Genomic DNA, 16,424 nt, shown 5'->3' with positions numbered 1-16,424 from the left:
AAAGCTTCTTGAGTAACCATAGTGCATAATTCATGTTCTTGTTCATATTTATCATGGAGGGAATAATCCTTAACCGACATAGACCATGTGAGCTTAACATGGAATCCGGTGTTATCCACACCGAAAACGGTTGTCCTACTTGCCTAAGATAGGACCATGGTTTGTTAGCTTTTAAGTGGATCCACTAGCTAAAAACCTATGTGGGCACATTGTTATGGAATAAGGAGATTGCTACTAGAAACCTGGACTTGACTGAGGTAGAAGGTTTCCATCTCATGAGATACATGTTTTGGGAACCCTGACTTAACTAGAGTAGAAGGAACCCATTTGGAAAGACGAACTAATTGGCGTAAAGCTTCCATCTCATATTCAATATCCACTCAGTGCTAAGCATAATTCCCATTAAGTTCATGTTATGTCTTGACTTAGGCTAATATTTATGGAAGAATGTCTTAACACTCCATCTGACAAGATACATAGGATAGCTCATAGATTCAATAGGTGAATAGCCTTTCAACCTTAGAATAATCACATAGTGAGAAAACCTTTCACCTCATATCATAGTCATAAATAAGTGTGTACATGAGGATAATCTTGCAACAAGAAAACAACTAGATTACAATCACATTCACTTTATTCTCAAAGGTTCATTGAGCATATTCATAAATCTCATAATCATGCATAATTCTCATCATTTTCCCTTCAAGGACCATGGATCATATTTAATAATCATATATAGAATTACTACATTAGACATGGATATAATCATGATTCAAGTAACCCAATCCCTACATGCATAATCTCATAACATTCTTCTATAATCAGCAAACCCACATCACAAGATCATAATTGAGTAATATGGGGTTTCATGAGTTCTTGGGGTAATTCAACATAAGAACCATAGGAAATCATTAATTCATACATAATATATCATGAATCAATCATTAGAAACATTTTTGAAAGGAACCCATGAGATTGAAGTCAAACCCTAACTTTTGGGGAAATCACTTGTTTTGAAATTTAATTTGGAGGGACTCCATGGATGAATTCTATCCATGCATGAAAAGATACCATACCTTGATGAAGAATCCCACGAATTTGAGGATAAAATCTTGATTCTTCAACCCTAGCTTTCACTTTCTTCTTCTTCTTCTTCTTCTTTTTCTTCCTCAGAGTTATTTAGGAGAGGGTTTTTTGTCTTTCTTTTGGGATATGGAATTATGAGGAAGATGAGTTAGTTTAGAGACTTAAAAAACCTTATATAGGTGTTCTAATAATGTATAAAACTATGTTACTTAATCCCACTTAAAATAGGAAATCCCCAAAGTACCCCTCAACTAACTCACCATAATCGCTTCTAGGCATCACCCAAGGCCCCCTCACCTATGGACCATGGTTGGACCCACGGCCTGTGCTGGTGAAGCATGGGTCGAGGTCTAAGACCTTATCCTGCAGCCTCCATCTATGGCCCCCCACCCATGAGGCATGAGGGGAGGGGCTATGGGGCGTGAGTGGCCCCTCGTGGGTCATTGCTTTGGCACATTTTGTGCATTCCTTAAGGACCCATGGGTGTTCCTTGGGGTTTGAATCTTGATGTTCTAACATGAAAACATACATTTTAAAGTATGGGGAGGTACGTTCAAGTCTCTAACCATAATATAAATCTCTAGCTTAGCCTACTAGTTTCTGGAGTGTTACAACTGCAAACCCCAACCCACGCCTCACCAGCGCGGGCCGTGGGTCTAACCATGCTCTGTCAGTGAGGGTCATGGATGGGGCATGGAAATTGCATTTTGGCGGTTAAGTCTAGGGGTACTTTGGAGTTTTCTGGTTTTAATTAATATTAAGTGATGTCGTTTTAGCCTATTTTTAAACACCTTTATAATGACTTTAGACCCCTAAATTAAGTCATCTAAATCCCGAAAAGAAACCCAACTTCCCTCTCAAAAATTCTCTCGCTATAACTTCAAGGAAGAAGAAGAAGAAAGTTGGAGCTAGGGTTGAAGGAGCAAGATTTTTGTCACGACCCAGGGGTACACGCTAGATGTAACATGGCATATAGAACCCTGAAAGACTCCATACAAGCCACTTAGCATACCATAACATAAGCATAGAACAATAAATAGTAAAACACATTTCAAGTCCAAAAGATTCATAAAGGAAATCGGAAGTCTAGACTTGTCTCAATATAGCTATCTATTACAATACTTGAATCAAATAGGGCAACAACCCTTACAGTTAAATCCTAAATGGAAATACAAGAAAGGAACTACAATTGAAACACTCGTCCTCGAACCATGATGACTCACCACAAGGTAGGAGAATAGTCGAATCCAAGCTTGAACTTAAGAATTGGACCCTACACTTGTGGAAAAATGTAGGAATAATATGGGTTAGTACAAAAATGGAATAAGTATGATAGCCATGCATAAAACCTTGAAAACATTCTAAAAAGGACATTTTAGTTCAAAAGCATGCACTTTACCAAGTTTAAGGATCATCATGAAAATTAGTGTAAAAACATAACTCATAATCATATTCAACATATAGATCATCATATCATAAGAGGAACATATCATAAATAACCTCAAAGTCTACTTGTGCAATGCATGGATAAGACCTTTTAATCTCACCCATACTAAGTAAAGCTTCTTGAGTAACTATAGTTCATAATTCATATTCTTGTTCATACTATCATAGTGGGGAATATGCCTTAACTGACATAGACCATGTGAGCTTAACATGGAATCCGGTGTCTACCCACATCGAGAAGGGGTTGTCCTACTTGCCTAAGGTAGAATCATACTCTTAGCTTAGGTGGATCCACTAGCTAAAGACCTATGAGGTCACATATTTTATGGAATAAGGAGATTGCTACTAGAAACCCGGACTCAACTAAGGTAGAAGGTTTCCATATCATGAGATACATACTTTAGGAACCCGGACTCAACTAAGGTAGAAAGAACCCATTTGGAAAGCCGGACTCAACTAGCATAAAAGCTTCCATAGCATATACAATATCCACTCGGTGCTAAGCATAATTTTCATTGAGTTCATATTAAGTGTTGACTAAGTTCATATTTATGGAAGAATGTCTTGACACTCAATCCAACATAACTCAAAATATAGCTCATAGATTCAATAGGTGAGAATAGTCTTTCAACCTTAGAATTATCATATTGTGAGAAAACCTTTCACATCATATCATATTCATACATAGGTGTATATATGATACTAGCTTTTCAATAGCACACACAAGATCATATTCATAATCACTTTACTCTCAAGTGTTCATAAAGCATATACATAAATCTCTTAATCATACTCAATTCTCATGCTTTGCCCTTTAAGGACCATAGATCATATTCCATCAACACATCTAGAATTACTACATTAGACATGGAAGATAACATAATTCAAGTAGTTTAATTACTACATGAATAATTCTATCATATTCTACTTGCATCAATAAATACCCACACTTTAGATCCAAATTGGGAAAATAGATGAATTCATGGATTATTGAGGAATTCAACATAAAACCATATAAAATCATCAATATATCGATAATAAAACATAATTCAATCACTAAAAACGAATTTGAAAGGAATCCATGAGACTGAAGTCAAACCCTAACTTTTGGGATTTCTAGCTTTGAAATTGGGGTTTTTGAAGGGGGTCCATGGATGAATTCTATCCATGTATTAAGAGATACCATACATTAATTACGAATCCAAATGAATTTGAGTAGAAAAGCTTTCTTCTTCAACCCTAGCTTCCCCTTTCTTCTTCTTTCTTGCAGTTCTAGAGAGAGAATATTTAGAGAGGAGTTGGTTTTGTTTTGGGATTTAGAAATAGTGATTTTGATGAGTTATTTTAGGGGTCTAAAATACTTACACAGGTGTTTAAAAATAGGCTAAAATGACATCACGTAATATTAATTAAATTGGAAACCCCTAAAATACCCCTAGACCCAACTGCCAAAAAGCAGTTCCCAGGCCCAATCCATACCACCACTGACGGACCGTGGTAGGACTCACGATGCCTTCTGGTGAAATGTGGTAGGGGTTATGGGACTTGGTTCCTGGGGCCTTGACCTACGGCCCCTCACCCACGAGGCGTGGGGGGGAGGCTACGGGTTGTGAGTAACCCTTATGGGTCACTGGCCAGGCACACTTTTGGTGTCCTCAAGGACCCATGGTTGGTCCTTGGGGTTTTAACCTTGACGTTCTAACACGAAAACATTTATTTTAAGGTACGAGAAGGTACATTTCAAGGCTCTAATCCTAACATCGAGCTCTAGTTTAGCCTACTAGTTTCCGGGGTGTTAAAGTTTTCTTCTCAAATTCATTGAATTTCATAACTAAGGTGTGGTAGCTTTTCATCCATGGATAGAATTCATTCATAAAGCCCTTTCAAAACCCCCAATTTTAAAGCAAGAAATCCCAAAAGTTAGGGTTTGAGTTCAATATCATAGATTCCTTTCTAATTCATTTTTAATGATTGAATTATGTTTTGTTATGGATATATTGATGATTTCACATGGTTTTATGTTGAATTCTTCAAGAATCCATGAATTTCCATATTTTCCCAATTTGTATCTCAAAGTGTGAGTATTGATTGATGCAAGGAAAATATGATAGAATTGTGCATGTAGTAATTGAACTACTTAAATTATGTTATCATCCATGTCTAATGTAGTAACTCTAGATGTGTTTATTGAATGTGATCTTTGATGTTTGATCTTCAAAGGGTAATGTATGCGAATAATGCATGATTATGAGACCTATGTATGTGCTTTAAGAACACTTTGAGAGTAAAGTGATTATGATTATGATCTTGTTGTGTGTTGTTGAAAGGCTATTTATCAATTACACACCTATGTATGAAAATGACATTTTGTGAAAGGTTTTCTCAAAATATGACGATTCTAAGGTTGAAAGGCTATTCTCACCTAATAGAATCTAATGCTATGAAGACATGGAGGGTGAAGGGTTATTCTCACGCATGATCTAAGGAGCTTTCCTAATGAACTTAAGTCAAGACTTAATATAAACTCCATGGGAATTAATGCTTAGCACCGAGTGGATATTGATATGAGATGGAAGCCCTCACATGAATTGAAGCTAGGTTTCTAAGAGCAATCTCTTGAGATGGATGCCCTCACGTGAGTTGAGGTCTGTATCTAGTAACAATCTCTTTGTCCCATAACTATGTGCCCTCATAAGTCTCTAGCTAGTGGATCCACCTAATCTAAGATAATAATTCTACCTTAGGCAAGTAGAACAACCCTTTTCGGTGTGGGAGACACCGGATTCCATGTTAAGTTCACGTGGTCTATGTCGGTTAAGGCTTATTCCCACTATGAATGAATATGAATAATGAACTATGGCTACTTAAGAAACTTTACTTAGTATGGGTGAGAGTATGACATCTTATTCATGCATTTCATAAGTATGCTTTGAGTGAAGGTATGGTATGTTCCTCTTATGTTATGATGGTGTATGTAATGGTTTGTGCTTAACTTGGATTGTTGCTATGAGTTTGTTTCCTTGATATGAGTGACTAAAGGTGAATGTTTCCTTGTCAATGAGAAGTAAGCTAAGAATGAGATTAAAATATGATTAAAAAAGATGATGGCCTAAAAGTGGTACTTAGCATGGGTGGGATTATGGGGTCTCATCTATGCATTGCACAAGTATGACTTGAAGGTTACTTATGAAGTTTCTCTTATGTTATGAGAATTTAAGTATAGACTATGCTTATGAATATGTGGCATCTCCTATGCTATTGAATTATGCCTTATGTAGACTTATTGTCACGACCTAGGGGTACCCCCTAGATGTAACACGGCGTACTTGACCCCGAAGGGGACTCATACAAGCTCTTAGCATATCATAAACATAAGTTAAGAGAAATGATGCGGAATTAAAAAATTTCTTCACAATCGAAGTCTAAGAGTCTAATACAATGAAATGGAAAGTAACAACATAATAGCAATCATCCCCGGATCCATGAGGACTCACCACAAGCTTTGGGGAATAGACTGTCCAAGCTTGTTTCAAGAGAAGAACACTTCAATCTTTGGAACCTACACTTTGTAGAAAATGTAGAAGAAATATGGGTTAGTACAAAAATGCACCAAATATGATAGCCATGAATAAAAATCATTGGAAACATGCTAAAAGGGACGTTTTGGTTGAAATCATGCTTTTATCAAGTTTAAGAGTCCTCATGCACCTTAGTATAGAACAATAAGTCAAACCATCTCATAAGCCAACCTAAGTCATACTTGTGCAATGCATAGAAAAGATCCCGTAATCCTATCTATTGCTAAGTACCACTTTAGAGTCACCAATCATACATATCATGCTTGGACCTCATCATAGCCAATACTCGTAGACAAGGATATATTCATCTTCATAAACTCATATTAACGAGAGTCATTAATAACAACAATCCATATCAAACATACATACATTCATAACCTTCATAGCATAAGAGAGCCACACCACAACCACTTTTAAAGTCTACTAGTGCAATGCATGAATGAAGTCCCATACCACAACTAACACTAAGTAGGACTCTTTGAGAAGTCATTGGTCATAGTTCATATTCTTTTCATGTAGGGAAATATAACCTTAACTGACATAGACCATGTGAGCTATATGGAATCTTGTGTCTTGCCCCCACACCAAAAGGGGTGTTCTACTTGCCTAAGGTAGAACTCATGTTTGATAGCCTAGGTGGATCCACTAGCTAAAAACCTATGTAGGCACATAGTTACGGGATAGGGAGATTGCTTCTAGAAACCTGGACTAATTGAGGTATAAAGTTTCCATCTCATGAGATAATTGTGTTGGGAACCCGGACTAACTGACTTAGAAGGAACCCTTATGGAAAGCCAGACTAACTGACACATAAGCTTTTATTTAGGAAGCCGGACAAACTGACATATAAGCTTCCAACTTATAACCATTTTCACTCGGTGCTAAGCATAATTCCCTTTAAGTTCATGTTAATTCTTCACTTAAGGTCATGTTCATGGTAGAGTGCCCTAGCAACTCAAACCAACATGGTATCATGGTAGCTGATAGATTCAATAGTTGATAATTAGCCTTTAATCCTTAGAATCAACAACATGTGAGTAAACCTTTCACCTAATGGGCATAGTGTGTTCATGAGAATAGCCTTTCAATCAACACAACAAGATTATCATAGTCATAGATACATCATGCATAATCATGTGTAAGGGTATGGGGAAAAAAGGATCTTTCAATCAATACCACAATTACACCATAACCATAAGATCTTCATCCTCATAGTAAATCTTTTAGCACATGCACAATTCTCGTAATCATGTAAACTTCTCATAATTTGCCATTCGAGGACCATGAATTACAAACAATCCAAAAATCTAGAATTACTACATTAGATATGGAGAATAACATAATTCAATTAACTAGACTTCCATAAGAACATTTCATAGTATTCATCTTACCATAATACATCCAAGCCACAAATCATGAAATTGGGTTATAGGGAAATTCATGGGTTCATGGGAGATTTTATCATAAAACCACAAATAAACATCAATTCCATCATAATATAAGACTATTATCTTATGGAAATCGTTTTTAGGAAGAACCCATGACTTAGATTGAAAACCCTAGGTTTTGGAGAATTTCCTAGTTTGAAATTGAGAGTTTGAGGGCTTCATGGAAGAAATCTAACCTCATAATCAAGACTACCATACCTTAAGGTGGATAATCCAACTAAATTTGTGTGAGAAAGCCCCCTTCTTGAAGCCCCAACTTGATCTTCTTCTTCCTTTTTCTATGGAGGTTTCTAATGAGAGAAATATTGGAAAGGTGAGGATTTTGGAATTTGATTTGGGGTCTTGTGAAATAATGACTTGAATTGGGTGAATTTGACTTAAAAAAAAACTTATATAGTACGCCTAAAAATACCTACAACGACCTCACTTTACTTGGACTTAAAAAGGAAAGGACTCAATTGACCTTCATTTAGTGACCATGCCTAGGAGTCACGAGCCACCTTAACGAGCCATGGTGGGGACCATGATCTGTGGCACCACTCGTGAAGTTGGGGAAGTAGGTAGGTGAAGGGTGCCATCAGATTCCATGCCCAAGGCATTCCCACGAGGGGCTCCACGAGCCGTTGTCAAGATCACGAGCCGTGGTCCCTCTCTTGGTCCTTGAGGCAGTAGCTATGCTACTTGGGGCTCTTAGCTCAAATGTCCGGTATCTTCATGAATGGCTTCACGAGCCATGGTCAAGACTACTGGCTATGGTCCCTCTCGTGAAGTTGAGGCAGTATCTAGGCCACTTGATGGCCACTCCACCATGGCCAAGGCAACTCAACGAAGGGCTCTACGAGCCGTGGTCATGACAACTAGCCATGGTCCCTCTCTTGAAGTTGAGGTAGTGTGCTCCAAGCTTGGGGCAGCCTTGGCCTTTGGTTTTGGCTTTTCCCCTTGGACTTGGCATATGCCCTTTGTACTTGACTCTTATAACCTTTATTCTTGACTCTCACCCTAACATTTAGGCTCTAGTTTAACCTATCATTTTCCAGAGTGTTACATTATCTCCCCCTTGGGAACATTCGTCCTTGAATGACAATCTAGACACCTTACAGAATTAAAGACTCAAGACTAGCAGGCCATCATGCATGCAATATCAAAATAATGCACAATTCAAAGGAGGAAACTTCAATTCCTTCTCAATCACAATCGATGCAACATAAGGAAGCATGAACTACATCTATCAACCCAATATGCTTGAATTTCAACATTTCTCATGTTCATAGAAGGAACTACCTTCTCCAACACAAAAGCATGCTCAACACAACATTATGGAGCAAATATGCCATATCATGAAACATAATAATGCATGTTCATCAATTCATCTCATGAAGTCAAAATGGCAACTTATAGTAAATGCACAACAACATGAGGAACATAATTCATGAAAACAACTCATTTTCTCTACCAAACATGAATTTCATTAAGAACATGCATAATCATAAGGAAATCATGGAAAACACATATATCACACACATGACTCCCAAAACTAGGAATTCAAGAGGAACTACTTACCTCAAGCTTTAATTAGAGTAGAAGGAAAATTATGAGGATAGCGGGATTTCATATCGGCCTCGGCCTCCCATGTAGCACCCTCAACTATGTGATTCCTCCATAAAACCTTCACGGAAGCTACTTCCTTATTTCTCAACTTCTTAACTTGCCGGTCAAGGATTTCTACCAGAATCTCTTAATAAGAAAGGTTTTCATCAACTCCTAACCCTTCTAGAGGAATAATGGATACCGGGTCACCAATACACATTATTAGCATAGAAACATGAAATATCGGGTGAACCGGAGCCAACTCATTCGACAAGTCTAATTCGTAGGCAACTTTCCCAATACGCTTCAAAATTGATATCGCCCCACATATTGGGGACTAAGTTTCCCCTTCTTGCCAAACCTCATCACACCTTTCATAGGTGAGATTTTCAAGAAGACCCAATCATTAACTTCAAATTTTATATCCCTTCTTCTAACATCGGCATAGGACTTTTGTCGACTTTGAGCCGTCCTCAACCTCTCTCTAATGAGTCAGACTTTCTCAATGGCCTCATAAACTAATTCGACACAAATTAGAGAAATTTCACCTACTTCAAACCAACCAGCCGAATAACTACATCTGCTACCATACAAGGCTTCAAAAGGAGCCATGGCAATGCTTGAGTGGTAATTATTATTATAGGCAAACTCTATCAATGGTAGATGGTCATCCCAATTACCTTTGAAGTCTATAACATATGCTCTCAACATATCCTCCAAGGTTTGAATGTTACGTTCCGCTTGCCCATCGGTTTGGGGATGAAAAGCCCTGCTAAGCTTAACCTTAGTACCATCCCTTTTTGGAATGCCTTCCAAAAGTGTGAAGTAAATTGATCCGAAATAATAGACAAAGGAACCCGATGTAACTTCACTATCTCCTTGATATACAATTTGGCATAGTCTTCCGCCGAAAAGGAAACCTTGACGGGAATGAAATCGGCTGATTTAGTCATCCGGTCAATACTGACCCTAATAGAATCATGTTGCCTTCGAGTACGAGGAAAACCCACAACAAAGTCCATATTCACATCTTCCCACTTCCAAGTGGGGATGTCTATGTATTAGGACAAGCCTCCGTGTCTTTGGAGCTCGACTTTAACTTGTTGGCAATTCGGACACTTGGCTACAAAACCTGCTATATGCCTCTTCATACCATTCCACCAATAGACTTCCCGTAGGTCATGACACATCTTGGTGGCTCCCGGATGAATATAATATCTAGAACCACAGGTCTCTTCTAGAATTTGCTCTCTCAAGCCATCAACTTCCGGAACACATAAACGACCTTAGTACCTATGCACCCCATCTCCCCCTTGGGAGAAATCCTCAATAGACTTTTGAAGTACTGATTCTTTCAACTCAATTAAACTGGGATCAAGGTCTTGTATTGCCTTAACATCCATAACAAAGAATGATTCAGAACCATTGTGGACCGTGAAACCACCCTTGGTTGAATCCACTAGATGAACACCTAGCCAGGCCAATCTATGCACATCGAGAACCAATTCCTTCTTTTCATCCTCTATATGAGTCACACTACCCACGGACATTCTACTAAGAGCATCCACTCATATGATAGTCCTTCAACAATTCTAACCATCTTTTTTACTGAAGGTTCAAGTCCTTTTGACTAAATACATATTGGAGACTCTTGCGATAGGTGAAAAAATCCACATGTACCCTATATAGATAATTCTCCATATTTTCAAGGCAAACACCACCGCCGCTAATTCAAGATCATGGGTTGGATAGTTCTTTTCATGAACTTTGAGTTGTAACGAAGCATAGGCAATCACCTTACCGTGTTGCATGAGGACACACCCTAAACCCACTCTAGAGGCATCACAATAAACAACAAAACCATCCGTACCTTCCGGTAAAGTCAACACCGGAGTGGAAGTAAGCCTATTTTTCAATTCTTGAAAACTTTACTCACAATTTTCCAACCATGCAAATTTAGCCTTCTTTTGAGTCGAATCCGTCAAAGGAAAAGCAATGGAGGAAAACTCCTCAACAAATCTTCTATAATAACCAGTCAAATCCAAAAAGCTTCTAATATTAGTCAGAGATAGAGGTCTAGGCCAAGTCTTGACAGCATATGTTTTCTTTGAATCTACCTCTATACCCTTGCTTGACACAATGTGCCTTAGGAATGCCACATACCTTAGCCAAAACTCACATTTGCTAAACCTTGCAAAAAGTCGGTGTTTCTTAAGAACTTGCAATACAACCCTCAAATGGCCAACATGCTCTTTTTCACTCCTTGAGTATATCAAGATATCATCTATAAACACAATGACGAACATGTCCAGATACTGTTACAACACCCTATTCATAAGATCCATGAAAGCCGTCGGAGGACTCGTTAAACCAAATGACATGACTTAGAACTCATAATGACCATATCTCATTCGAAAGGCCATTTTTGGGATGTCAACTTCCCTCACCCTCAATTGGTGATAACCTGATCTTGGAGAAATAACTAGCCCCTTGAAGTTGGTAAAATAAGTCATTATCGTAGGAAGTGGATACTTGTTCTTGATAGTCACCTTATTCAATTGGCGATAATCAATACATATTCTAAAGGACCTATCCTTCTTTCTAACAAACAACACCGGAGCATGATGAGTTCGAGGATTGGACTCAATTTGGGCTTTCTTTACAATGAATTAGTGTCTTAAAATGCTTATTTTATGCAAATAACTAATGTAAAACCCTTGATTTCCAGTTATATGGATTGAGGAACAAAGCATGGACACAAATTTGCAAAAAGGAACAAAGCGAGCTAAAGAATGAAGAAATGAAAGCCTGGTGATTGATGAGTGCAAGATTTGGACTCATTTAGGGCTTTATTTTAATAGATTTAGTGTCCATAAATGCATATTTTGTCCCTATAACTGATATAAATCCTTGAGTTTCAAGAATTTGGAGTGAGGAAAAAATCATTCTCACTAAGGAGCAAAAAGGAACAAGGTAGCTGAAAGAATGAAGAAAAGAAGGCATGAGGATATACAACTTGTTATAATTAGATGCACAAAACAGAAATGTGTGTTATGATTGATACACCACTGGTTAAAATGTATACTATTTGTTTAAAGGCATTATTCATGGTGTTCCATTTAACTCATTTTAAGATAAGATAGATGGAGTATCTAATTATCTAATAGGGAAGCTTATTGTACAGCTCACTCAAATCACATGTGACTTTTTGGATTCCAAAATTGAATGAAATGCATTTTTTAACAAAAAATAACCAGATTGCACTAAGAAACATAAAATACTACTTATTTTAAAATATGTTATCTTCAATAGCTTTGTACTTGCACAAAATAGTCGCTTGTGATTAAAAAAAATTCTTATTGGTAGTCGTTTGTGATTAAAAAGTCTTTTCTCATAACTAACTTATCCTAAAGTTAAGAATGACATAATCTCATCCTCAAACTAATACATAAATAAAGAATCAAGAAAACTAGTAATAACAAAATTATCAGATATGCAGTTGCGCAAATATAAGTATACAATGGTACCTTGAAGCCTAACATTAAGTTAAATTTTAGGCTCAACTCGGCAAGACTTGATTCGGGTGAAAAACATTCAGATAATACCACTGAATATACTATATTTTCATAGGTGATGTGGCAGCTAATTTCAAATAATACATGTTTCAAAAGATATTCAGGGTCAACTATTCCTCAATCAATGGAATTCAGGTTGTAAAATATAGAGAAATATTGCACATAACGAGGTTGTCGATTTGTTAGATTTGTTGATGAAGGTGATCATTTTTGCACTATGATTGAGATGAATCGAAAGTTTTGCTCCACTAGGTATAGACACATTAGTTTTGTAGCTAACAAGAAGAATGTCGGAGGCCAAACGCAGACTTCATATCAAAATGAGGAACTCAAATTACTGCACCTAAAGTTATATGACTATTTTCATTATATGACTGAAAAAAGACCAGATTTTGAAACCATTAACCCATTTATTGTTAAAAAAGAGGAAGAACAAAGAGAGCAGCTTGAATAAAACAATGAAAAAATGACATCAATAGAACATATAGAAGAAACACAACAACTCGATCGAAAGAGGAACCAACCAGTAATTCTGTTTCGTGCAAGCTGGGGTGGAATCTGTTTTGAACAGAGCAACAACAATACAAGAACAAAAACGCGATTAGGGCAGAGGAATGTCAAGATTAAGCAGGAAGAACAGAAAGAGTAGCTTGAATACAACAATGAAAAAATGACATCAGTACATATAGAAGAAACATAACAACTCGATCGGAAGAGGAACAAACCTGACATTCTATTTCGAGCAAAAGCTGGGGTGAAATTTCATTTTGAGCAGAGCAGTAATACAAGAAATAAAACGCGATTAGGGTAGAGGAACGTCAAGATTAAGCAGCAACAACAAAAAGAATAGCTAGAATACAACAATGAAAAAAACGAAATCAATATAACATATAGAAGAAACAACAACACGATCGAAAGAGGAACCAACCTAGATTTTTGTTTCGAACAAAGCTTGGATGGAATTCTGTTTGAGTAGATCAGCAACGATAACAACAAAAATACGCAATTAGGGCAGAGAAACATCAAGCTAAAGCAAAAAAAAAGTTGAGATTAGGGCATAGTGACAACCTTGATCAGTTGGAATGGTGATCTTAGAGCTCAAACTAGGGCGACGGGCTGTTGTGTTTTGAGATAAAAGAGACGATGTTTATACCCTTATGTACGTATACTTTAATTTTTAGCTCTTAAAGTTTTGAACAAAATAAAATTTTCATTTTAAAAATATTTTAGTACAAAAGTGGCGGAAATTTTTTGCTGTTCAAGGCCCTCAATAGATTTTGGGACCAGTAAATTATTTTTTTAAGGACTAGATTTAATACCTTCTCAATAAAATGTTCAAATAAGGACCGAAATATAATCTCGTCCCAATAGATACACTTTTAGAGACGTGATAATTCACTCGTCCCTAAATCTTGGTCTTAAATAAGCCTTTTTCTTGTAGTGTAATCAATAAACAAAAGTCAATTTCGGTTGTTATCAAGATGAGAAAATTAACTAGGGTAGATGTGTTCCCCACAAGCTCATAATGCAGTATTCCTAGTAATCGCAATCCTTTCCTAGTGTGTTACATGCAAAGTGATAAGTTAGGTATCTCTAAATCCTTGATCCGGCATCTAGAGAATTTCACCCCACACCTTGATCCGGCTGCGTGTGTATAATTTACTAACCCTTACCTTTACCTCATATTAGATATCATAATCGATGTTTGGCTTAGTTATTACTTCGCATAACATAGCTTATGCAGGAAAGTCATTGATTGTCCACATAATAGCTGCCCGCATTTGAAAAGTTTGATTTCTTGAAGCATCATATGTTTCAACCCCAGAATCCCACAATAATTTTAACTCATCTATCAATGGTTGTAAGTAAATATCAATGTCATTTCCAGGTGATCGCGGCCCAGGTATAAGTAAAGGAAGTATAGAATATTCAGATTTCATGCACATCCAAGGCGGCATATTATACACCATCAACATAACTGGCCATGTGCTTTGTGATATACTCATGGTTCGAAATGTATTGAATCCATCACTGGACAAGCCAATCTCACATTGCGACAATCTAGTGCGAAATCTGGATGCAACCTATCAAAATCTTTCCATGCTAGACCATCAGCGGGATGCCTTAACTTTCCATCTTTAGAACTCTTCTCGTCATGCCACCTCAAAGAATCTGCCGTCTTTAAGGACATAAATAGCCTTTTGAGTCTAGGAATTAATGGAAAGTGTCTCAAAGTCTTTGTTGAAACTCGATGTTGTTTTGTTGAAAGCTCAAGCTCACTATCAACTTCAGGAGATTTAATATATCGTGAAGCTCCACAAGTATGACAAAATTCATCATCCTTATGATCATTCCTGAACAACATGCAATCATTGGGATATGCATCAATTTTCTCATAATCAAGATAAAGATTCTTAACCATAGACTTGGTTTTATTGTAAGACGGAGGAATGTTCAACTCAGGCATCGCCTCTTTTAATAACTCTAAAAGAGAAGTGAATGATTCATTGCTCCATCCATGTAGACACTTCAACAAATATAAACGAAGTGTGAATGATAATTTAGAGAATCCTGTACAACCATGATATAATTCTTGGCTTGCCTCTTCAACTAAGTTATAGAATTTCTTGGCATCTTCATTTGGACCATCATAAACTCCTTCAGCCTGTGCAACATCTCTAAATTGATCATTCAACAACCCATCAATATCATCACGCGAGTAATCCATATCATCGTTAACATTCAACTTGATATCCCATTCCCCGTGATTGATCCATCTAGTATAGCCTTTAACAAATCCATAGCATATTAGATGATCATACACTACATTCCTTCGAGTCCAACGAATATTACAACATTTTGCACATGGACACTGAATTTCCTCTCCTTGAGGATCTCCATAAGAGTAAGAAAAATCTAGAAATGATTCAACACCTTCAATATACTCTTTGCTATACCTTGCTAAATTCATCCAATCCTTTGATGGGATATATGAATTCCTAGAAGAAGATATCAATATTTAATCTATCGCTAACAATCATTAAATCATTAAATACTTCACAAATAAGTTTTAAAACTCATGAGTAAGTTATCAGAATCATGTGTTATGAGATGATAAAAGTTTCTTACCTAGTCATGGCAGTTGTGCTATGCCAAATCAAACCTTGAATCCTCCACAAAAGTTTTTGAATGTTAATGATACTACCAAGGAAAAATAAGTAAAATTAATAGGATAGACACAACTAAGAAAGAAAGTAAATAAATAGAATTCAAATGATTAAAAGTTAAAGTTTTGTGACTGAATTTAGAGCTTTAGAGCTTTTAGAGTTTTTTAAAACTAAGTCCAAAATTTTAAAATATCATTCTTGTGTACACCCAATCAAAAAAGTATCAAACATCTAATACCATTTTTGAACATTCAAGCAAACATTCCTATGATCCTAAATAGATAATCGATCAACATCTTATGAAAGTCGCTTTGTATTAGTAATACAATAATTTTTTTAATTTGTTGTCTTAGTAATACAACAGTTTCCAAATTTCACATTGTATTAGTGACATAACAGTTTTTTAAATTTTCTCTATATCATTGATACAACAACAAATACAAAGCGAATTGTTGTATTAGTGATACAGAACGAACTTCAGAAACTCTTGTATCGCTAATACATAGAGAATTTCAAAACTGTTGTATCAGTGATACA

At 36.7% G+C, this 16,424-nt stretch overlaps 1 protein-coding gene across 1 annotated transcript; it reads right to left on the bottom strand.

The window, feature by feature from the left end:
• Nucleotides 1-14,722: 14,722 nt before the first annotated feature.
• On the bottom strand, nucleotides 14,723-15,691 carry LOC107062424 (uncharacterized). The gene has a single exon (XM_015313066.1). The coding sequence runs from the start codon at nucleotides 15,689-15,691 to the stop codon at nucleotides 14,723-14,725; it is 969 nt and encodes a 322-aa protein (XP_015168552.1).
• Between the last annotated feature and the right edge of the window lie 733 nt (nucleotides 15,692-16,424).

Source organism: Solanum tuberosum, unplaced genomic scaffold (assembly GCF_000226075.1).
Source record: "Solanum tuberosum cultivar DM 1-3 516 R44 unplaced genomic scaffold, SolTub_3.0 scf00221, whole genome shotgun sequence".
Taxonomy (NCBI): Eukaryota; Viridiplantae; Streptophyta; class Magnoliopsida; order Solanales; family Solanaceae; genus Solanum; species Solanum tuberosum.
The sequence above is the reverse complement of the archived record's forward strand: the minus strand, read 5'-3'. Positions and strand labels throughout refer to the sequence as shown.

Excerpts from the sequence above, each read along its gene's own strand:
- LOC107062424 (XM_015313066.1), bottom strand. The coding sequence starts at position 15,691 with ATGAATTTAGCAAGGTATAGCAAAGAGTATATTGAAGGTGTTGAATCA.